A 25,602-nucleotide genomic window follows, 5' to 3' on the forward strand; every position below is an offset into this window, starting at 1 on the left:
AAGATCTAAGAGCAAGTAAAAATATTGTAATATAAAAAAACTCATAAAACTAGAGAGTAAACTGCCACTGTAAGCACTCCACTGACCTCAAAAATGTAGCTAATCCTGTACTGTATAATTTCAGCCACCCAAAGTAGCCAGTTTTTGCAGTGCTACCAAGAGATGCTTGGAGATTGGAGAAATTGCAGGAATCATGGATAAATAATTACTATCACACTCCTTTTTGTTTACAAAATTCAGCAGGGATTATTAGTAACTGCAAGCGATCAGTACATTTGTTGTTAATCTTAAATTCAAACATGGTACTCAGCTACTAATATATGGATATAAGCTGTGATCAGACAAGCACTTTGATCGAAAATCATTGCTGTCCTTATTTGGACTTAAAGTGCATGATCAGACAGCAACATCTGCCTCCCATTCCCCAGTCACTAGCACCCTGTTCTGACCTGCCTTCAAAGTGGAGTTAATAGGCACCGGGGAAAGTGTAAAGACTAGACTTCCCAGCAGCACTTCTCAGCATATTCCAGCAGCAATTTCACTGGCTGCCAACTGACACCATCCTCCCAGGAGTTTGAAGCGCTGCTTCCCATAATCGCTTATGCACATGCTCAGTAGACAAATGATGAGAATAAGCTGCCTGACTGCCTACTCCATGGATGCTGCACAGCAGTAATCTGAGTAATCGATCATGAAGAGTGTGTGTGCTGAAGTGTGTTACAGTGGGATGTCTGATCAGAACTCTCCATTACACCCCCCCCCCCCGATTAATTAGAGTCAGGGTCAAATCACAGTAAGTCTGTTGTCTGACCACAGCCATAGTGGAAATAGTAGGATGTACTATTATGTGATTTAAAAGGAAACTAGTATGATCGTTGTCAGAAAAGTCAAGCCTTTTTTCAAGCTATAAACTTTGTGTAACCTTCAGATCACAGCATGTTCTTAACTTGTAGGGAGGACATTAGTCTGGTTTTTCAAGTAAGAAATTGCTCATGCCCATCAGACCTAGATTCATTTTGGGTCATCTTGATTTCATCTGTAAAGTATTATCTGAACAGCCCTTCACCAAAACAGAAGCTACTCTCAACAATAAAATCAGCTTCCAAATTAACAGTGCAGCAAAATACTATAATTATCAGTGGCTAACCAAACCCAAGCGACCCCAAAATTAGGAGATCTTTATCCCACAATGCCTTGAGAGGCTTGTATTTGCTTGGCCAAACCACAGCAGTATCTGCTACAATTACTTTTCTCATTTTAGCATCTGATTGTTCATTAAGTCTATAAAAACAAATGATAAGGTGCAATTAGAGACTTTGCACTGAAAATCACATTCCCTGTGCTCAGACTATGATTTTCAGTGACTCAAGATGAAGGTGAACATTACAGCTCCTAATTCTTCTCCGGCTCCAACTGTACATCTGAGCCAGAGAAGAACTTTCCTCCTGTACTCATCTTTTTCTCTCTTAACTAACTAACTTGCTGTCATAGGTAGTGGCGACTTCTAGCAGTTCTGCAGATGGCTGACTGACTTGAGTTGCCATATTCAAGTTCCTCAAATCCTGGATACCTAATCTTAATTATTTCACAACTCTCATTGATACTGAATCTTAAGAGCTTCTCTGCACAAATGTTGACAAAACTGACTACAAAACTCAACATGAATGTTATCAGTCCATAACTGAAGTTAACCGAAGAATGGCTGTCACCGATTCCTTACCAAGAACAGGCTATACTGCTGCTTCACCCCAGATTTTCAGAACTCCAGTATACTTTATGGAACCCAGTATGCTAAAGATCAGCAAGTAATAGGTGATCAGCAAGTAATAGGGGGCCAAATGGAGTTTTCCCATTGGCTTAGGGGTGCCCATCATGGCTCAGTCAGTGTCTCTGGTCTCCCATTGGCTGTCTCCCCTGCCCCCGCCTACTATAGGCCCAGGAATATTGAACAAACTGCCAAAATAGTCTTATCTCAGAGACAGAACCATCTCTGATGCTTCTCTATGTCTTCTCTGTCAACAGGCCTCATAAAGGGCTGCCACTCTACTGTGGCCTCACAAAAGGCATGTAAGAACATAAGAGCAGCCATGCTGGGTCAGGCCAATGGCCCATCCAGTCCAACACTCTGTGTCACACAGTGGCCAAAAAAACCAGTCGCCATCAGGAGATCCATCAGTGGGGCCAGGACACTAGAAGCCATCACACTGTTGCCCCTCCCAAGCACCAAGAATACAGAGCATCACTTGCCCCAGACAGAGAGTTCCAACAATATGCTGTGGCTAACAGCCACTCATAGATCTCTGCTCAATATGTATATCCAATCCCCTCTTGAAGCTGACTATGCTTGTAGCTGCCACATGTGTTAATCACTCTTTGCATGAAGAAGTACTTCCTTTTATCCATTCTAACCTGACTGCTCAGCAATTTCATTGAGTGCCCATGGGTTACCACAAGTGCCCACGAGCACTGTGGCCACTCCCGGCAACAAACCTCTGTTGGCCCACAGGTGGCCTCCCAGCACATGCAGCCTCTGAAGGCTGCCAAAATAGCCAGGGAGTCACTGCTGCCACCGTAATGCAACTAGGCAGTGAGGCCTGGCCCTACTGGGAACATTTCTTTAGAGGCCATAATGGCTGCCTCTTTCCTGTCACTCCCTCCTTCCTCCCCTCAGCCTCACCCCAGTCAGAGGAGGACTGGCCCACTGGGGAACCTGCTAGCCAGGAGCTGTTGCTAGGCAGTAAAGGGGGAGCCCTCAGCTGAATATAATGCCAGAGTCCACCCTCCAAAGCAGTTATTTTCTCCAGGGGGAGAGAGATCTGTTTTCTGGAGTTCAGTTGTGATCCCAGGATATCTTCAGGCTCCACCTGGAGGCTGGATACCCTAGGCCTTGCAGCACCCTATGGGTGACTTGATGCCACCTGACTGGCATGACTTAACTAGGTCTGGCTGCTTGTTCCTGTTCAGGACAGCCAGTGCGACTTAGCAATTGCCACCTCCAGGTTGGGAAATTCCTGGAGGTTTGAGTGGGTTTGAGGAGGGTGGGACCTCAGACAGGTACAATGCCATAGACTCCACCCTCAGCCATTTCATCCTGGGAGATCACTGTTGCCAATCTTCAGGTGAGGGCTGGAGATCATTAGGAATTGCAATTGCTGTCCAAATGGCAGAGATCAGTTCCCCTTTAGGTGGGGGGCAGTGAATGCCTTCACTTGGGTGGGTGGGAAGACAGCATGCTGGACACTCACCCAGAGCTTTTTTCTAGAGGCCACAACAGGCCTTATTTCTAGTATTTAATATATATCTTGAAGGAAGAGAGCCCTACAATGCAGAAAGGTTAAAGCAGGCTGCCAAATTTTTGTGATCATGCAGAGTGTTACCATCCCTCCACCACTAATGGTTGAAAGTCTGAAAGAATTACACAGTGTCCACTAAGATACTGGTCCCCAGTTTGTTTCCTTTTGACTTGCAAATTTGTTATCTAAAATAATTGTCATATTTTAAGAGCATTGTTTTCATGCAACCATACAGGTAGAGCTAGGGAAGGGATAAATAAGCACTGCCACTTTATATTTTAAAGTGACAAAATTTTGATTACAGTCAGGTAAGTATAAGAAAAAGGGAAAAAATACAGATGTAGCTACCAATTATTGCTTCATGTTCTCAAATCAGTCAAGCTGATGAGAAGTAGCTCAAAGGAAAGCATTTCCTCTTGCTTTACATGCCTGTCAATTGCAGCTGCAACTTTCTGAGCACCAAGGGAAGGCATTAACAGGACTGATTCAACTGTATAAATGAAGAAAACTGTCTGCGCATGTTGCCTTTGATCTCAAGATCTAGAAGGCTCACAGACTTGCGTTCCCATTGGGAATTGGAGCCAGCTAATGAGCTAAACAGGCCTCTGCCAGCTCTGCATTGGGAAATTTGGGGGTGGAGCCTGAGGAGGGCATGCTTACCCTCCAAGGCAGCCGTTTTCTCCAGGGAATTGATCTCTATTGTCTGGAGATCAGTTGTAACAGCGGGAGATCTCCATACCTTACCAGGCCTTACCTGGTGGTTGGTAACCGTAAATGACAATACCTGATGCTGTATTTGTTGCTAATATTTATCATTGAGGGAACTTGATAACCAGGACTTTCTTTGAGCAGGAAGGCATCAGGGGTGTGGCCTACTATGCAAATGACTTCCTGCTGGGCTTTTTCTACCAAAACAAAAAGTCCTGTGTGAAACAATGGTACATCGGGGCTATGGCCTAAAATGCAAATGAGTTCCTGCTGGGCTTTTTCTACACACACACACACACACACACACACACACACACACACACACACAGAAAGCCCTGTTGATAACAATGTATGAGTTGCTTTCCACAGCAACCAGCAGTGGAATTAAATACTTAAATAGCAAATTTCAGCTGCCTTCCATATCTTCAAGTAACTACTAGGCTATATTTTTTTAAAACCCTTGTTCATATGCATTTTGGTATCTTTTCCACATAGTGCACATCAGGAGCAGGATATCAAGGTTGGAAATTTTAAAAGAAAGGCTTGGATCACTACTGCTTGTGGAACTAGGGCCTCCAGTTTCTACAGGTTCCCAACACCTAACAATAACCATCCATGACCCATTTCTGGGGAATTTTGTGGTCTGAGTTCGCAGAGTGGGCTATAGCAGACAAATGAAAAGTAAGAGTGCCAGGTTATTGCAGAGGAGGCTGCACTGCTTTGCTCTAATCCCCTTCAACTGTTCCAGAAATCCACTATTAACAGGGGCTATATACTTTATGTATCTGGATCAAGGCAGGTCGGCAGTGCTGATGTTGTTGGACCTATCGGTGGCATTCGACATAGTCGACCATCAGTTGCCAACACAGGGATTCAGGGCTGTGAGGAAAATACCCCTATTTCCAGAACATCGTAGTCACCCGCTGGGTTGCCAGGGTGCCTGAAGACTCAACTCACACACATCTGCCAGGAGAACGTGGGTTTTGTCTACCAAACTGGAAGGGACTTATGAGTACTAACAGCCACACTGTTGCAGCAGCACTCTGTGTCTCTGGAGGAGTGCTATCCAGGAGAATGGATGGTTTCTAGTTGCTTTGGGTGATACCCATCTCGGCCATGGAGCGGAAGAAGCTGCATCGCCAGGAACTGTCCAGGCAAGGGGTTTTCAGCCTTGACCATAGAATCCATCTTGGGAGGCTAACACCATCAGCAGCTATCTTCCTGCAGTGCCAGACTCCATTACAGCAAAGTGGGAGGCCCGCGTACTCAACAGATGTCACCTATGCATAAGAGCCATCAAGCTTATCTTAGGCGTGGACCCTGTCAGACTGCCTAAGCCTTTGTCCAACGGAAATAAAGACAAAAACTGGTGCCAATAGAAGATCAAAGAGGAGGAAGAACATCTTCACCTAGACCCAAGTTCCATTGTATAAACTGGGTGTTACCTAGGTAGCAATTTGGCCATCTATTGTCACCTTTTTAGATAAGTTTGATAGACTTAAGTACCCCCCAACTTAACAATTTTTCCCATTCTTTCCCTTAACGGTCATCCTGGAGCCTCTCCACTTTGCCCATTGTTACCTGGAAGTCCAATCAGGTAACCAGGGCCCAAGCTTGTTCATTGATCAGTTATGGGCACCCAATTAGGTGCCACTAATTAACTTGCTATTGGCTACGACAGAAGTCCAGTCCTTATGGTCACTGCAGAGCCTCCCCTTTTTCTGAGGTCATGTACCAGCTGACCACTGTCATCCACCCCTGTACCTTCCATCCCCTGAGGGCTCAAGGTAGTCTTTATAACCTGTGACCCAGCTCCTCACAGGTGTGCGTCTAGCAGTACCCCAGTTCTGCTGTCTAGATACATCCCCGATTCCTGATCAGTTGAGGGTCCCCTCCCCCTAGTCCTCACTTGTCGCCATTGGAGCCTTCCTTGAAGACTACGATCGGTAATTATCACCCTGTTTGTCCATCCTTGTGTTGTCGCTGAATCTCTCTCTATTTTTCTTAGGACTGTATGTGTGTTTTATGAGTTATTTGTCTTCTATGTATGCCTACATTTTTCTGGAATAAATTTTAATTGTTTTTACTTAATTATGTCCCTGGTAATTTTAAGCAATAATTTCTGGACATGTATCCTGTATACATAGGTTAAAAGATCCTGTTTAAGTCAGGTGCCCACCTGTCAATTCCCCAACCTCGTTTTGAGGGCATTTTGGCTTACAGGGCTTGGCCTTGCAATGGCTCTCCTCTTTTCTCCTTGGTCAGGGACAAAGGGTGGCAATCGGGAGACAATAGTCCCAGAAAAATCCAATTATTTGTGGGGTGCCTCAGGGGGCGGTGCTCTCCCCGATGTTGTTTAATATCTATATGCACCCCCTTGCCCAGATTGTTTGGAGATTTGGGCTGGGTTGTCATCAGCGTACATCACCCAGCTCTATCTGCTGATGGATGGCGGCTGGCCTCTACCCCAGAAAATTTAGTCCTGATGCTGCAAGCCATGGCAGGGTGGCTCAGGCTGAGTCGTCTGAAGCTGAATCCAATGAAGACAGAGGTCCTTTGCTTGAGTCGTGGTGGTCTGGGAAGGGAAATCCCTCTACCAGCTTTTGATGGGGCACCACTGATACCAGCACCCAAAGTCAGAAGCTTGGGGGGGGTGTTACTGGAGTCCACATTGGTAATGGAGGCCCAGATAGCAGCCACTGCAAAATCCGCCTTTTTCCACCTTAGGAGGGCACGACAGTTAGTCCCCTTCCTGGAGCGCAGCGACCTAGCAACTGTGATCCATGCAACAGTCACCTCGAGATTAGACTACTGTAATGCCCTTTACATGGGGCTACCCTTGTCTCAGATCCGGAAACTGCAGTTGGTGCAGAACGCAGCAGCCAGGCTGTTATCGGACCTCTCTGTACGGGAGCACATACAGCCAAGGCTGCGGGAACTGCACTGACTGCCAACAGTATTCCGGACCCAAGCTGGGAAAACTCCTGGAGAATTGGGGATGGAGTCTGAGGAGGAAAGGGACCTCAGGAGGGCACAGTGCCTTTGAGCCTAACATCCAAAGTATCCATTTTCTCCAGGTGAACTGATCTCTGTAGTCTGGAGATGATAATTCCAGGGGATCCCCAGTTCCCATCTGGAGGCTGGCATCCCTAGTCCCAAGCAATGCCTCTCATGTTCTGCTTCAAGCTGCCCTAAGAGAGAGAGTACTGGTAAGAAATTTAAATTATTTAACGCCTTAATGAAACGTTGTTCACTACCAATCTGTACCTCCTCTCCATAGGTTTTTAGGCTATGTCCCTAGACAATACTATGTACAACATCTGCCACAAATCAGCCCAAGCACTCCAGACAGCCCCAGGCAGCCATTTCCTAAAATTTTCAGTTTGTTTTCTGCTTTATTTTCTCACATATACTATTATCTTAATCAGGGGTCATTTTGTAGAAAAAATGGTGGTGGAGCTCATCCAGGGATTGTTATGCAGCTGCATCTACTATGCAATGGACAAGGAGGTGGAACTCTCAGAAGGAGGAGGCAGAACTCTCAGAAAGATTCAGGAGCTGCGCTCCTGTGAGCTCCCACTGAATCCAAGCCCTAATCTTAATACCACCAAGAGGGCTTTTTTGTAGCAGGAACTCCTTTGCATATTAGGCCACACCTTTCTGATGTAGTCAATCTTCCTGGAGTTTCCTGTAGGCCCTGTACTAAGAGCCCTGTAAGCTCTTGGAGGATTGACTACATCAGGAGGTGTGGCCTAATATGCAAAGGAGTTCCTGCTACAAAAAAGCCCTGTCTATGATCCCTCACAAGCTTAGTGAATAGTCTCCATTGAGAACATTACCCCATCCCTCTGCATCCCAAGCAGTTCCAAATAGTTTGGGGAATGTGGTAATTAGTGGGTGCCTCACTGTATGGCCAGGGCTGTAGACAAGCTTCTCAGGACAACTCCACTACATTAATGGAATGGAATAAAGAGCATTATAACAAGAGAAGCAGTTGTGATTTTTCCTAGGAAGTGAAATGGAAAGACAGGAATAGCGTGGCTGTTGATAAACGTATACTTTCTAATGCTTTGTTGTGAGCCTGCAGTCCATTTGCTGTGAATGGGCTTTCATTATAGTTTTGCCTAAACTGATCCAGTCCTAATGGGAATCTGGGATTTGACACAAAAGGACCATAAAGTTATTTAATTAATGTGGATGTTTTGTGAAAGGCGAGCTCATGTCTAGGGGTGGCCTTGGAGACAAAATGCTTGGCAGATTATGAGAGAAATGGTAGCTTTTGAAGTTGGAACAAACATAGAAGGGGACAGAGAGAACTGTGAGTTGCCTAAAGGTGAAGCACCTTGGGAGTGCAGTCAGGATTCTTATTACTCTCTGAGGATCTGAGCACAGTGAATGATCTTCTGCCTTGCTGCAGTATCTGTTTGCTGCTTTCACTTCGACTCCACTTGTATATTTTGTAAATAAAACAAGCATTTCAAATCCACTCAAGTCTCCACTGCACTCTTTCACTCTCTCATTAAAAGGACTTGTAACTCTAGCACTGCCCCTGGACTTCTCACTCCTCTGGGATGTGAAGAACGTGCAAGCTCTGATATATAAAGCTAGGTTTCTCTCAGAATGGCTAGTAGACTGTCAAGGTGAAAAGAGAGCAGGCTTAAACCTCTCTTGCACTTTATACCCTTCTTTTAAATATCAAAATACAACATTCAGGTGAGAGCCTGATTCTCTAAAGAACTGGGCATGCCAAAACCCTTTAAAGTCAATGACCTGTATTCCAGCAGCTTTCCAAGAGGAGAAAGATTGAGAGATGAGGAGGAGGCTTGCCAATCTCCAAGTGGGGCCTGGAGACCTCTCACTTTTACAACTGATCTCCAGCTGGCAGAGACTAGCTCAGCTGGAAAAAATGGCTGCTTTGAAGGGTGGATTCTATGGCACTGGGCCATGCTGAGACCCCTCCCCTCCCCAAACCCCACTCTCTTCCAGACCCACCCCCCAAAGTCTCCAGGTATTTTCCAACCCAGACCTGGCGACCCTAAGGAGGAGGCCTGTTTGACCAGTGAAGAGGCTATCCCAGGCTGGGATCATCCATCATGTCTAGACAGAAACTACAGTGCAGAAGGAAATGGGGTGAGATCAAAAAGCTGGTAGGACTCTGTCCAGTGGGTTTAGGTGTATCTATTTTTGCATTAAATTGAACAGTAAGAAGCTTAATTATACATTTTTGCTTTCTGCTATTGCAAATGCATTCTATTCAATGGACAATTTTTTTTCTCCCAGCAAGGGAGAGAAGTCACTTTTACTTAGGCCGCAGTGACTTGAGTTTCAGTTGCAGTGTAATATTGTTGCCAAATGTTGTTGTAATGCAGCTCAACGCACACACTCATTCTTTAAACTGAAGGCATCAGAATTAAAGGATTACTATTTTTGATAGTCACTGTGCAAACCATTTATAAAAAAAACCTCACAAGCTTGAAAGTACTTTGTACTGCTCCCATGACCCTGGCAGCGAGACTGCTAACTTAATGCCACACACTTGCCATTTTCTTGATAACTGTGTCAGAAGTCAGGCTGGGTGGCCACTTCAGTTAACTGGGTCTCCAACCTTGACCTGTCATGCAGTCCAGACTTCATAATAGGGGCTAAGCAGCTTGCACCCTGCTGTGATAAGTCAGTGCTGAACATGATGTACCCCTTGCTGTGATCCCCTTGCCACACTCAGAGGGGGGTGAAATGATTTTTTTTTTCACCTAACAGCAACTTTTAAAGAAATGTATGATCAGCCTTTTAAGACCCTTTGACATAACATTAAAAACAACAGGGAGCAGTGATAATAGCATTTTTCTCCAGCCTGAGATATTGACGTGAACTGAAAAAAGTCCTGCTGAGCTAAAGGGAAGCATTTTCAGGCCTTTGAATGGCATACAGCAAGGTACAATAAAGGCTGGAATCTAAAATAAGCAAGCCACATGCTCTCAGGCCAGCCTTGAATTACTTCTGTAGGCTTCCTTGATACTTGCCTGTGGCTGTGAACTTGTCCATAGGAAGTGGGTCTAGGTTTACAGCTGAATTTAAACCTGATTCACAGCTTCATTAAGAGTTACTGAAAAGGGCAGGACTAACATGATTTTAATCCAAGTGTTTTCGATAAACCACTTTCTAGATCAGACTGAAAGTTTGCAGTTGATCCATTCTGTTTGTACAATAAAGGACTAGCCCCTTTACTCTGAAGTGCAAACAGCATTATCAAAGACACCTGATTGTTTAAAGTCACTCCTGGAAATTGGAGAATTTATTGCTCTGTTCCACTTTGCTCTGGAAACTACAACATAGATGTGTTTTTCCCAGAGCACCTTTTCCAATCTATACAGATTGACAGAAGGTCAGTCTATGTCTGAATTGTAATATCTTCTCATATATAGTTGTTTGAGTTTCTGTCATTCCTAAATCTGTTTTTGAACCTGCTTATAAGAAGTCCAGTCGTTGGTCTCCTTAGTTGGATACAAATACCCAAAGAGAAGCTACTGTGTAATTTTATTAGACTTTATTCCATATGTTTAAGCATTCATTACATTCTTATTTCTACAAGCAGCACACATTGCTCTTCTACCCTGGTCCTCCTTATAATACACAATATAATGAGCACTGCAGATACTGACTGCCATAATATTACTCAGTGAGCGTTTAAGAGGAATTTGGAATCATTGCCTCTTTAGTCTGCCCAACACTGTCTACCAGCTATAACTCATGACTGTAAACACATCCCTTGCTTCTTTTTTGCCTGTTGCACAGAGGCTGTGTGCCTTTTGTTTGTTAACACTGGATCAAGCAGGTTCTGTACCACTGAAATGAAGGAAAACGTGATCATTTTTGGCACACACATTCAAGGGCTTAAATGGGGTTGCCTGTGAATTGTTGCTCTAATGCTGTTGCATCCTGCATTGCAGCTTTCTTTCAGTGCTAAGGTAGTATTTGTGAAACCAGGAGATCTGAAAACAACCTTGAGGCAAAATTGAACCCTTGCAAGTGTATGCAGTCAAAGTCGGCAACGTAGCAGCAAGCATGCAGAATCTGTTTTTGAAAGATGTTAATATTCAAGTACACATTTATCTTTTGTTTAAAACAACTTTATTTAGTAACATATGGTAACAATATCTATTTCTTGCATCGTTAATAACTTCTTTTTATCTATCCCATATATTACTTTCTAACCACCCCTCTCCCCATTACTTGACCCCTGCCGGTGTTATTTACTTAAAATACTAACATTTAAAGGTACCCTTAACTAATAAAAACAAAGATTAATATTCTTCTTCCTTCTAAGACTTAATCATTATCAAAAATTGTCCAATGTCCTTTTATTTTCCACTCTTTTTCTACATATCTTCTAAACTTTTTCCACTCCATCTTAAAAACTTCTAAGTCACAGTCTCTTAAAACTCTTGTTAATTTGTCCATTTCACTCCATGTCATAATTTTTACAATCCAATCCCATTTTTCTGGTATTTTTTCTTGCTTCCACAACTGCGCATACAGTGTCCTAGAAGCTGAAAGCAAGTACCAGATTATAGTTCTATCTTCTTTTGGAAATTTTTCCATTTGTAATCCCAACAGAAAAGTCTCTGCAACTTTCTTAAATTCGTGTCCCAAGATCCTAGAAATTTCTTGTTGAATCGTCTGCCAATACTTTTTTGCTCTTTCGCAAGTCCACCACACATGGTAGAAAGAACCTTCATGTTTTTACATTTCCAACATCTATCTGGCATCTTATTGTTCATCTTTGCCAACTTTTTAGGAGTCATATACCATCTGTACATCATTTTAAAACAGTTCTCTTTAATACTATGACACGTCAAAAGCTTCATAGAGTTCTTCCACAAATATTCCCAAGTTTCCATCTGCATTTCTTTATTTACATTAATTGCCTACTTAATCATTTGAGATTTCACTACTTCATCTTCCGTAGACCATTTTAAAAGTAATTTATATAATTTTGAAATTAATTTTTCATTGTCTCCAAGCAGAACTTTTTCCATTTCTGTTTGCTCTCTTCTTATTCCTTCAGTTTTAATATTATTTTCCACCAAGCTTTTTATTTGTTGCGTTTGGAACCAATCATATTTATTATTCAACTCTTCAGCAGTTTTCAATTCTATTTTGCCACTTTGTATTTTTAATAGTTGATTGTATGACAACCACTTTTCTTCACCCGTCTCAGCTGTTATTTTTATTACTTCTGCTGGCACTATCCATAACGGTTTTCTCTCATCCCCATACTTCTTATATTTCATCCAAGTACTTAGCAAATTATTTCTTATATAATGGTGAGAGAAAAAACCATCCATCTTTTTCCCCATAGTACATATAAGCATGCCAGCCAAATTTATTTCCATGACCTTCCAACACTAAAAGTTTTTTGTTTAACAGCATCACCCATTCTTTTATCCACACTAGACAAACTGCTTCATGATATAATTTTAAATCTGGTAACTGGAATCTTCCTCTCTCTTTTGCATCTGTTCAGATTTTCATTTTGATCCTTGGTTTCTTCCCAGCCCACACACTCTGAAATTTTCCGTTGCCATTTATTAAATTGTTTACTGTCTTTCACAATGGGAGTAGTTTGAAACAAATACATTATTCTTGGCAAAATATTCATCTTAATTGCAGCTATTCTGCCAAGCAATGACAAATTAAGTTTATTCCATTTTATCATTTTATGCCATAGCTTCTCATAATGGTTTTTAAACAAATCAATATTCTTCATTGTTATCTCCACACCCACATATTTTACCTTAGAGGAACTTCACATCCCGTTATCTTCTGCAGTTCCTTTTGTTTGCTTACTTGCATATTTTTACATAGAAGTTTTGATTTTTCTTTATTAATACACAGTCCTGCCAATTCCCCATATTCTTGTATTTTAGCTAACAACAAAGGTGTGACTTGTATGGAATTTTCATTTATAAACATTATATCATCTGCAAATGCTCTATATTTGTAAGTAAATCCTTTTACTTTTAATCCTTCTATTTCTTTATCTTCTTGGATTTGCATCATCAGTAAAATTTCAAGAGTCATTACAAACAACAGTGGGGAAAGTGGACAGCCTTGTCTTGTACCTTTGCTAATTATCATGTCTTCTGTAAGATCAGCATTTATACATAACCTTGCACATTGTTCAGTATATATTGCTTTTATCATCCTTATAGAGTTTTCCCCCAACTCCATTTTCTCCATTACTGCAAACATAAAGCCCCAATTTAAATTATCAAATGCTTTCTCTGCATCCGCAAAGAATAATGCTACTTCCTTTATCTGGATGTCTTTCATAATATTCTACAATATTTACAACAGTTCTAATATTGTCTCTTATTTGCCTTTTGGGGAGAAACCCCGCTTGATCCTCCTTTATAAAATTTATCAAATATTGTTTAATCCGTTCTGCCAAGATTCTTATATATATTTTATAGTCATTATTTAATAGTGAGATTGGTCTATAATTTTTTACATTCGTGACATCTCTATCTTCCTTTGGAATCAATGAAATAACAGCTTCCTTTCATGTATTTGGTATTTTCCCTTTTATTCTTATCATGTTCATCAATTTCTGAAATTTCGGAATTAACTCCTCTTTGAAGGTTTTAAAAAATTTAGCTGTATATCCATCTGGCCCAGGTGCTTTTCCATTTTCCATTGCATTAATTGCTGCTTCAATTTTTATTTTTTCAATTGGATCATTCAAGACTTTCCCCATATTTTCTGTTAAGGGTGCTATTTTAATCTTTTGTAAATACTCTTCCATCTTTTCTTTCTTTTTTTTTTAACACTCTTAAATAATTTGGCATAATACTTAAAGAATTCTCTTTTTATTCCTTCTTGATCTACCACCTCTCTTCCCTCCACCACAATTTTATTAATAATTTTGCTTTCTCTCTTTTTCTTCAATTACCAGGCCAAATATTTTCCAGGTTTATTTGCTCCCTCGAAAGATTTCTGCTGCAACCTTTTCAGATTCCATTCCAGTTCTTTATTTAACAAATGTCTCATTTGTGTTTGTAATATTGTGATCTCCCTCATAATTTTCTTTTTCCCTGGCCTTTTTCTCAGTTCCTCTTCTTTTTTCTTTATTTCATTTTGAATATCCAGCATCTGTTTTTCTTTTGCCCTCTTGTCTTTATTATTCAATGTAATCAATATTCCTCTCATTACTGCTTTATAAGCATCCCACACTGTCTGAAATTCTATATCTTCTTTATCGTTTATTTGGAAGAAAACTTTAGTTTCATTTTTTAGAGATGTCACTATTTCTTTATTCTGTAGTAAATCTTCATTCAATCTCCATTTCTCAACTTTTTAGACAATTTTGTAACATTATTGGGTTATGATCAGCCCCTATTTTAAGTAAAATCTCTATTTTCTTTGTTATAAGGCCTAAATCTTTAGTACCCCACAACATGTCAATTCTGGAAAAAGTTTTGTCTTGCTGACAAAAAAGTATAGTTCCGCACTTCAGGATTAAATTTCCTCCATATATCCTCCAAGTTTTCTTTTTTGACCAATTCAAAAAAAGACTTTGGCAATTTTCCTTCCTTATTATTTTTCCCCCCCAGACCTATCCAGTGTGTTTGTAATTGTTCCATTAAAGTCCCCCATTATCAAAACTTGATCATATGTCACTTCATCAAATTGTTGTATAATGTCTCTTAAAAAGGCATCCTTTGCTCCATTTGGTGCATACAGTCCCAGTAACAAGGTTTTTTTTTTCATTTAATATTATTTCTACCGCTACAAATCTTCAATCTTTATCTTTAAACACTAGTTTCGGGTCCAATTCTTGTTTAATATAAAAAATCACTCCCCTTTTCTTCTGTTCAGCCAGTGAATGAAATTCTAGTCCCAATTGTTTATTCCATAAAAAATTTGTAATCCTTTTGTTTGATATGTACTTCTTGTAAACAAACTATATTACAATTTTGCTTTTTAATCCAATTAAACGTTGCCTTTCTTTTTTGTGGTGAATTTAGTCCATTTACATTCCAAGATAATAATTTGTAATCCATCACGGTGCAAATTCTTTATGTTCTTTATAAAATCCATGCATTTCCTGTGTGCTTGTAATTGTAATCCTTTTTCCTTGTAGCTCAAAGCTCAAACCTTCCGGTATTATCCATCTATACCTCATTTCATTGTCCCGTAATTTTTCTGTCAATTTCTTATATGCTCTTCTGTCATTTATCACTTGTCTTGGCAACTCCTTCATAATTCTTACTCTGCTGCCTCCCACTATCAATGTCTTTTCAAAGTTTTTATTCAAGATTTTTCCCACCATTTCTTTTGTCATATATCTTATAACCACATCTCTCGGTAGATTTTTTTTTTGGGGGGGGGCATATAGTGAGTTCACTCTATACATATAGTCATACATGTTTCTAGTCCCTTCCGGATCTTCCTCCAAAAATTCTGCAATTATTTTTATTATATATTCCTTCAAATCAGTTTCTTCATCCTCAGGTACTCCTCTCAGACGCATCTGGGTCTCCATCAATTTGCAGTCATGAATTGCCACTTTTTCTTGTATTTTTAACAAGGTGGAATCATATACTTCCCACCATTTCTTTTGTCATATATCTTATAACCACATCTCTTGGTAGATTTTTTTTTTGGCATATAGTGAGTTCACTCTATACATATAGTCATACATGTTTCTAGTCCCTTCAGGATCTTCCTCCAAAAATTCTGCAATTATTTTTATTATATATTCTTTCAAATCAGTTTCTTCATCCTCAGGCTCAGACGTATCTGTCTCCGTCAATTTGCAGTCATGAATTGCCACTTTTTCTTGTATTTTTAACAAGGTAGAATCATATACTTTCACTCTCCCTTCCACCTCTTGCACTTTTTTTGATGTCACCACAGTCTCATTTCTGAGATCCTCTATATCTTTTTTTAGCTCTTCAATATCTTTTCTAATTTCTTTTTTGGAAGCAGTTATCATCTTCTTCATCCCTTTCATTATCCTGGCTTCCATTGCATCTAATTGGTCCTGCATTTTCTCCAGTGAAGCAGTCCTTGCACGGGTTTGCTTATAGTCTGACATGTAAAAACACTGAAAATTTTGACCTCACCAAATTAAATTTCAATTGTCAGATTTAAAAGAGTGAGGCTTGCTCTTTTCAATAAGCCTAATTTCACTGTCCTCAGAGCCTCCTGGGCTCAGATTAATTTTTAAAGTTTTTATTTTTTCAAAATGGCGGTCACCTAATTTTTTCCCCCTTTTTCCTCTAGAGGCTTCTAAAATAGTTGTTAACAGTAAAGTATTTACCTTATAATCATCACCTTGGTCTGCTCCACCAATTTTTAATGTCCCGAACACTTTAAAAATTTCATTTAAATTTTTAGCCTCCTAGAAATGGCCGCATTGTTTTTCTATGATATTATATTCCTAGAGTAGGCTGGTTGCTTCAATGATTTCCCTTTTCCATCCGATACTTCCTGCTTTGCTTGCCACCAAATCCCGTTTTCGCTGGTAGAGAAATCTCACGATGCTTGACATATTTCCTGTGTTGGCTGTGGGAGCTGCAAGTCTATGACAATGGGGCTTTTTCTCCAAAACCGCAAGTAGACAAAACAATAAATTGTTTTCCACTTTTTAGCACTGTCCTTTAAATTTACAAAGTCCAAATTTTGCCCCTTCTCCCCTTCTTCTTCCAAGCTTTCTAGATTTCAATTTCCCACCTTCTGATTTTATTTTGTTTAATTAGTCCCGGAATGAAAGCTAGCAATCTGTACCTTTTCTGTAGTTATCCAGATCAACACACCGGTCTTGTATAGCTTTAGATGTTTAGCAGTATCAAAGAAGATTAGGATCCTGTCGAGCTTATGTCAAATAAATGACTCTGGAAACTTCTGCAGATGATGAAAATGCAACGTCTCCGGAGATCCCTCAAAGCCTCAAAGGAGCCCCCCCCCCCCCCTGGGACTCCCTTTTAGCCAAGGTAAATCTTCTCAAAGTTTCCTGTGCATATCTCTGACTGAGAAAAGTAGGCAGTAGGCACTAAATTGCCTTCCACTACCCCAAACAGAAGTTCCAGCCTGCTCCCCTTCTGAGAAGCAGTTCAGCTCGGCATTTTCCAACCCTGGAAGTCATTCCAAGTACACATTTATCTTTACCTTCTCTCTGTTAAGTCTTTTCTTTGTTGAAGATTTCTGTTTCCCCTGAGACAGCAAGTTTATTGCATTAATTTAAAAGTAACAAAACTTAAGACCAGAGTCAACAGCCATCCATGTTGTTTAGTATACTTAAATGTATAAAACACAGGCTGGTAGGTATTGGTGCATGGTGTAGTGGGAAAAGGTGTTTACAGGTTGCAGGAGTACAGGTAAAAGTGGCATCAGAAATATAACGATGCCCATGACACAGAAATCAAAAGGCTTAAGTAAGTCTTCCTTCCTGTGAAATGAATAAATCTGCCTTAGGAAGAAGAAGAGGAGGAGGAGGAGTTGGTTTTTATACTCTGCTTTTTTTTTTTAACTTAAGGAGTCTCAAAGCAGCTCACAGTTGCATTTCCTTCCTCTTCCCACAGCAGTCACCTTGTGAGGTAGGTGGAGCTGAGAGAGTTCTGAGAGAACTGTGACTGACCCAAGGTCACCCAGCAGGCTTCATATGGAGGAGTGGGGAGTCAAAGAATGCTTCCTATTCCTAGAGCCTACCACTTGTAACCATACCACCACACTGGAACCATGTTTTACATTAGAGAAAAGAACCATTGATACTTACCACCAACAAATCACGAACCAGCTTGTGACTGCCAAACAACAACACAAAATGATGCCCAAAATGATGGCAGTTACAGAGCTCTTGGGAAACCTTCCTGAATCTGAAAGAGTGAAATATTAGGATTTACTAAAGTAGGGAAAGGGAAATCACCAGATGAGGCTATAAAATAACACCAGAATCCTTTTTGCTTTATTATGTTCAGGATAAGGCCATAATCTGTACCATAAAAATCAACCTTAAAAGTATTTCATATGATCAAGTTCACATGACAATTCAGGTAATGCAAAAGCTATGATAACTCTTTTGTATGGAGATTATGTCATGTCTAAAATTGTCTCCCTGCAGCCCATATTGCTTCCAATTTGTATAGATCATATACGGAAGGTATTTTTAGTTTTGCACACCTTATTTCTCTTATTCACATTATCCATTCATCTCCCACTCCCAACTCTGCATAAAAGAAGGCTTCCTATTCCACTTTCTGGAACACTTTATATAATGGGTTGAATCCAACCAGCATTTCTACTGATGAGAAAGGAAAAAGTAGTCCCATTTGATCAACCTGCAAAAATCTGTGCTGCAGATTATGGGACTTCCATGTATAAATGCTATGGGGGCTGGAGGCTATAGAAGGAGGCAAATCAGGCAAGATTGAGCGGGGAAGATGGCTGGATCCAACTCACTGTCATCATGGCAAGTCCTGCAACATTTCGCATCTAATGTTTGTTGTATATTTATTATCTCTTGCTTTCTTACATTATTATGGACCAGTCTATCTCTGACGTATTAGAATAAAACCAAAGTTGTCCAAATGGCCTGAAAGAGAGATTTAGGGTATTTCTGACAACTTCTGAATTACAACTTTATTAAAAACCAGTCATAGACCAACACAAGTCAAAATTTGCATAACTCACAGTAAATATAGGTATCAATAGATAAACAATAATTAATTAATAGATGCAAAATTATTAAAATATTAGAATTATTTGGTACCTAAAACTTTATGTTGAATTTTACAAGCAGCTGCACAAAATTTCAGACTGGGAACTATAACCTGTGGGTTTTCACCTGTAAGGAGCATTCTGGCATACACCAAATCTGAATGACTAGGATATCTACTAGGCAAAGGATGAATAAATTTAAAGTAAATCTCTTGGTAGAAAGGGCAGAGAAGAACACTGACCGATTTTCCACCCACCTTACGCTGCTCTCATGTTTGTCTTCTCAGCGGAGCTTCCTTCTGATTTCACACTATCTGCCCTGGGGCTGCAAGTAACATCGGTGTTTTCTCGCAGCAAACAGAAACCTCTAAAAACCAGTTTCTGTTTGCTGCATGAAAAAGCCGACACTAGCTGCAGTCCCAGGGCAGATAGAGTGAAATCAGAAGGAAGCCCTGCTGAAAAGACGAACGTGAGAGCGGTGTAACGTGAGTGGGAAATCAGTCACTATTGTTCAGTTTCCCCTGTCTATCATAGAGATATTTTTTTGTTAACCCTCCAATTCTGCAAAGGAGAGTGTTTGCCACCTGCTAAGAAAAAATGCTGACTAGGAATTTAGTTGACTAGGGTATTTATGACATTTCCACTACTTTGCTTACATGGAATTCAGGATGGTATGCACAGATTCCTGGAAGTTTTCCTATTCAGGTACCGAGTATTCCCACACCTGCTCAGCTTCAGCTAAGTTAGCATATCATGTGCCTTCCAATGTAGGGTTCAGGTTGAGTTTCATTTATTATAAATCTCTCACTGGATACCCAAAGGCTGCATCCACACATCATTGGATCATTTTGTTATAGCAGTCATTGGCTAGTAGATATTTCTTTATGCGCACAGTCTGTTGTGAATGATTACTTATCATCTGTTATAAATAATTCTCCTGGCATGGTGGCAATTCTGACCATCCTGATTCGTTGGGGCTCAGCGGGACTGTATGGCACAAGCCTTTGGCCCATCAAACTATCGATCAAGAGTTCTTGATGCTATTGGTTGAGTCTGCTTCTCCCTCCGTCCTGAGTAGCTGTTGCCAGCCAGCAAAGCTGATTCTCTCAGTAAAACGCAACCAACCTACGTTACTGTGGGAAGATACTATTGGTCCATCACACGTCAGTCACCATCTCTGCCCTTCCACTGGAGGCCCAGGAAAGTTGAACACATTGCCAAAAGCAGTCTTACCTCAGAGACAGCCACATCTCCAGCTCTTCTCTGTCAATCAGCCTCCAAAAGGGTTGCAGAGCTCCTGCAGCCTCACAAAAGGCCCTATCAACAGCCCACACAGATGGCCTCCCAGCAAATGCAGCCTCTGAAGGCCACCGTCTTGCATTACCTCAGAGGGCATGGCTATCCCACTTTTACTGTCTTTCACACCCTCTTTTTCTCCTCCCCTCAGCCTCTCTCAAGGATAGTTGCCTGAGAAGGAGATAAGGAAGCCTCACAGGGTTGTTGTTCAGATAAAAGTGGGGAGAGGAATGAGGAGAATTATGTCAGCTGCTTTGGTCCCGCACTATGAAGAAAGACTGTCATTTTCCTATCTAGAGGCTGCAGGGTTGCCAACTCAAGGTTAGGAAATTCCAGATGGCAGAGATCACCTCCCCTTGAGGTCGGGGGGGGGGGATGTTTAGCTTGGAGAAGAGGCAGCTGAGAGGTGATATGATCACCATCTTCAAGTACTTGAACGGCTGTCATCTAGAGGATGGTGTGGAATTGTTTTCTGTGGCCCTGGAAGGTAGGACCAGAACCAATGGGTCGAAATTAAATCAAAAGAGTTTCCTGCTCAACATTAGGAAGAACTTGCTGACTGTTAGAGCGATTCCTCAGTGGAACAGACTTTCTCGGGAGGTGGTGGGCTCTCCTTCTTTGGAGGTTTTTAAACAGAGGCTAGATGGCCATCTGACAGCAATGAAGATCCCGTGAATTTAAGGGGAAGTATTTGTTAGTTTCCTGCATTGTGCAGGGGGTTGGACTAGATGACCCTAGAGGTCCCTTCCAACTCTATGATTCTATGAATTAATGCTTTTACTTGGGTGGGTAGGAAGACAGCAAGGCTGTGGGGAGTCACCCAGAGACTTTACTGGTACCTTTCTGGGTTGGTGGGAAATTCCTAAGTTATCACTACAGGCCTCTGAGGGAGATGCCTTCCCTCCTGGAGAACCACATTTGCCAATCTCCAGGTGAAGGCTGGAGATCACTCAGAATTACAACTGCTATCCAGATGGCAGAGATCAAGTCCCTTTGAGGTTTGGGGTGGGGGGGAGTGAATGCCTTCACTTGAGTGGGTTGGAAGACAGCAAGGGTGGGGGGGCACTCACCCAGAGGCTTTTAGTGGTACCTTTCCAGGTTGGTGGGAAATTCCTGGAGATTCTGTGGTGAAATTTGAGGAGGGCATGTGAGCTAGGGCTTCAGAGCAGGGGCTGCAAGAGATAGGTTCTTGCTGTGGAAGCTGACTTGGTGATTTCGGATCAGTCACAGACTTCCAGCCTAACCTGCCTCACAGGGTTGTTGTTCAGATCATACGGGGGGGGGGGGGAGAGGAGAATGATGTAAACTGCTTTGATTCCCCTCCACACACAAGCTATGAAGAAAGACTGTCATTTTCCTATGTAGAGGCTGCAGGGAGAGGGAAGGCAATGGAAACCTGAAGTCAGAGGGGCAAATAAAGGGAAAGAGATAGGGTGGCCAACTCCAGGTTAGGAAATTCCTGGCAATTTAAGGGGTGGGGCCTGAAGAGGGTGGGGTTTGAGGAGGGATAGGATCTCAGACAGGTACAATGCCATTTCCTCCTGGAGATCACTCAGATTTATAATTGCTCTCTAAATGGCAAAGATCAGCTCCCTTTGAAGTGGGGGAGGACTCAATGCCTTCACTTGGGTGGATGAGAAGACAGCAAAGGTGGCAGGCACTTTCACAGAGCCTCCTTCTAGAGCCCATTGTATTTTTCTTCACAACAGGCCTTACTCCTAGTAACACTATAAAAGTGCAATATCCAATGCTGTGTAGCCAAAGTTTTCTCCCTCCAAAAATTAAAGGCTGTTGATAATAGAGTTGTCAATTACACAAATGTTTTTTCTATTTACATAGCAGTTGCAAATATATATCAAATATGAACCCTGTCTATCAAATATGGGTGCCCTTAATGTTCTAAGGGCAAAACAAGCTTGCCTGACATGGTTATGCCCCTGTTGGTGATGGCTAACATGTGAATCAGTCTAACACTTTGTCACTTCTAGCAAATGGAGAGAACTAAAGCAATGACTTCTGTATTGGTAAAAGAGCTATTAAAATCAGCAATTTTTTTTTTAAAGGAATCTCTTACACTTTCTTATTTGGCACTGAATACAAAAAATAATCAAAAATGGACAAGGAAATTATAAAATCTTTGTTCGGGCTAAATTTTCACAAATGCATCCTGAAGGTGTTTTAAATATACTTGAAGGTATTATTATGCTGGGTGTGAAAATCATTTCCATGTGTATGAGTCTTATATCTAAGAACAGCAGAGGGCTGACAGAGGTCACAGTTACTTCCTGACTCTGAGTCTTACACAGGTTCACAGACCTTCTTGGTAAAGCATGAGACCTGAACTCAAAAAATGACTGTTGTGCCGATAACAGTAACGTATGAATGAGTCTACACAATTTTTAAAGTTGCAGTTGTAGTGAATGGGTAGTTGTGGAACAAACGCTGCTTAAAAGCATTCCTATCGAAATATCTGTCCATCTAATTAACTGGCAGGGGGAAAAGGATCCAAAAAAGAAAATTTGTTTTTAAAGAGGATTAATGCCAAAACAGAGATTCTGAGGAACAGAATTAACTTGCCATTACAGGTTGAATCATTTGTTAGGCGCATTCGACAGCTCCGAATAAAGTGAGGAATAATTAAAACCATGCCATCAAGATGTTAATGGGAAAGTAACTATAATGCTTCAAATGAAGGTTAAGGTGAACAAGACATAAGGAACAGGTAAATATTCAGTTTACGGATTGCTGCTTAACACATACATGCCAATTCTTGCCTAAAGAAAGCCACATAGGTGTTGCTGTTGGGTTTTTTTGTCAGTAGACACATCAGTTGTCTTCAAAAAACTTCACAAATCCGACTTCACTTTCAGCTTTTGGTTGTCAGACCTCCCTTTTTGCTTACATTTACCTCCTTTTTTGGTTAGCTTGGGAAATAGAGCTCACAGAGAGGAGTGTAAATTAAAAAATTCTTCCTGGACAAATAGGACCCAAACAAAGTTAAATTTTATCCCTCAGTTAGAAAATTTGGGCGAAATTTCTGAATGATCAAGAACAATTTCTTAAGAAGATATGTAGAAAAAGAGTGGAAAATAAAAGGACATTGGACAATTTTTGGTAATGATTAAGTCTTAGAAGGAAGAAGAATATTAATCTTTGATTTTATTAGTTAAGGGTACCTTTAAATATTAGTATTTTAAGTAAATAACACCAGCAGGGGTCAAGTAACAGGGGGAGGGGTTGTTAGAAAGTATTATATGGGATAGATAAAAAAAAGTTATTAATGATGCAAGAAATAGATATTGTTTCCATATGTTACAAATAAAATTGTTTTAACGAAAGAACAGTTTCTTAAGAGTTAGTAATGTGTAAGCACTGGGCTTTGACTGAGAATACCTAGGTTCCAAAACCTCCGTCAGCCCTTCAACTGTCTTTGTGACCTTAGCCAAATCACTGTGATTTGTATTCAGTGTCTCTTTAAAGCTAAATCTAAAGTTTTCATAGAGCTTGAGAAGCCTTCCTTCAATCATTAGAAACTGGGTTGTTGGTTTTTGTAGTAGGAACTCCTTTGTATATTAGGCCACACACCCCTGATATAGCCAATCCTCCAAGAGTTTACAGGGCTCCTAGTACAGGGCCTACTGTAATCTCCAGAAGGATTGGCTACATCAGGGATGTGTGGCCTAATATGCAAAGGAGTTCCTGTTACAAAAAAGCCCTGGTTTCAACCTTGGCCAAACAAAGTTTCCAAGAAACAAGCCAGCCTCAGGATTTTTTTTTGTGTGAGAATATCATGGTAGGATCCCCTTTGAGCTGCCCTGGGAGGAAGGGTGTAATACAAATGTGATAAATAATAATTTAAGATGTCTTTAATGCCAAATCCCAACATCAAGTGAATTGAGGTTATACTAGTGCACAAAGCAGTTATTATCACTAGATCTTTCAGCCATTTAAGAGCAATTTCAGTTAGAAGACTGAAGTTGCTGGAATAAGAGATGCATGTTAATCATTTTTCAATTGCTCTCAAATGGTGCAACATCAACGTTCCAATCATTTCTCAATTTCAAATGCTGTCTTAGGATAATAAGCAAATCACAAGCAGCTCAAGAGACAAGCTGTAATTATTTGATCCAAACTGCCTTTGAACTTCTTTAATATGAAATTTGATGATACTGTAGACTAGCACCTAAGACTACACATTTACTTGAAATGAAAAGCTAGTGCATTTGAATGTCCCTCTTTTAGGTACAAGCCTGTACAACTTGTGACCTCTCAAGCCAAACACAGCCTATCCACCATTGTGGCAGCCTTTCTAGGCCCAATAAATCTCTGGCCTTTTCCTATTTGTCTAGCAGAAGGGGGCACCCAGTGAGTGAGAGGCCATAGTAGACAGCATGTGGGCTGTGTTCAGCTTGGTAAAACACAAATTACATTGACACATTCCATTTGACTGCCTCTTCTTTGCTTGTTTATGGTGGTAGTTTCTTTTCATGGGAAATAGGATATCCATTTCTTTTTTTAAATGACCAGTCTACAGTTTATAGCATCACACTGCTAAAAACTAACTGAGGGCTGAACGGGCTCTTTCTTCTTGTACATAGGTACATAGCCAGTCTTCCTTGCTAGGCATGGTGGTAATCAGGGGTCATTTCATAGCAGGAGCTCCTTTGCATATTAGGCCACAGACGTCTGATGTAGCCAATCCTCCAAGAGTTTACAAAAAAGAGCTCTGTAAGCTCTTGGAGGATTGGCTACATCAGACGTCTGTGGCCTAATATGCAAAGGAGCTCCTGCTATGAAATGACCCCTGGTGGTAATATTTCCTGTTAGGGTCTTCAACTTAATGAATAAATAATCAATGACTTCCTCATAGCCCACAGAAACTTTGAGAACCCTCTTCTTAAGCCAAAGTGTACACGTCTTACTATTTTATTAATGAATTGTTATGCATCACAAATATTGTGAGTCAAATAAGAATAGCTGCTTTAAACTTCAAGCTCTTTCACCCACTAGCAGTGAACTTCACGAGCTCTATCCACTTATTTCCTAAAATAAGCCAAGTTCCTTAAGTTATTCTTACTCCTCTTCATTCACACTACCAGCATTTCAATCATAGTGTTTGATCTTGTGACTCCTTTCTGCTGTTGGATCCTTGCTTCTGCTGAGTCTTCCTCTAATGCAGAAAGACTTTCTCTGCTGGGGAAAAAAGGACTTTCTTCTTTGGAGAGGAACTTTCTCTGTCTAAAGTAGATTTGGAAGAAGGGGGTTGTAAAATCCTACCCAGGAAGGATGACATAGGATCCAGCTCACAGTAACAAAAGGGGAATTTCATGCTGGATCTCTTCAGCATAAGAATGAAAGTTCCCTTGAGCAGGAACCAGAAGAATATTTGGATGGACAGAGCTAGGTGGGTGGAGTTTGGAGCACTGATTTCTGTTTTAAAATCAGAAATTTCTGTTTTCAAACAGAAGCTCTTATTCTTCAAGTATAAATGGTTTAATTACAGGTGAACAAGCTTTTTATTTTAATAGTCTTAGATGTGGTACAAATCAGTGCTCTGAGATGGAATGGTACAATGTAGCCATTA

General features: G+C 40.8%; 1 protein-coding gene across 1 annotated transcript in view; it reads right to left on the reverse strand.

The window, feature by feature from the left end:
• Positions 1-17,777: 17,777 nt before the first annotated feature.
• TPO (thyroid peroxidase) overlaps positions 17,778-25,602 on the reverse strand; it is a 100,210-nt gene continuing 92,385 nt past the window's right edge. Inside the window, exon 15 of the mRNA XM_060262326.1 lies at positions 17,778-17,881. Within this exon, the coding sequence (XP_060118309.1) occupies positions 17,778-17,881 (104 nt within the window). The remainder of the gene's footprint in view (positions 17,882-25,602) is intronic.

This window comes from Heteronotia binoei, chromosome 1 (genome assembly GCF_032191835.1).
Source record: "Heteronotia binoei isolate CCM8104 ecotype False Entrance Well chromosome 1, APGP_CSIRO_Hbin_v1, whole genome shotgun sequence".
Lineage (NCBI taxonomy): Eukaryota > Metazoa > Chordata > Lepidosauria > Squamata > Gekkonidae > Heteronotia > Heteronotia binoei.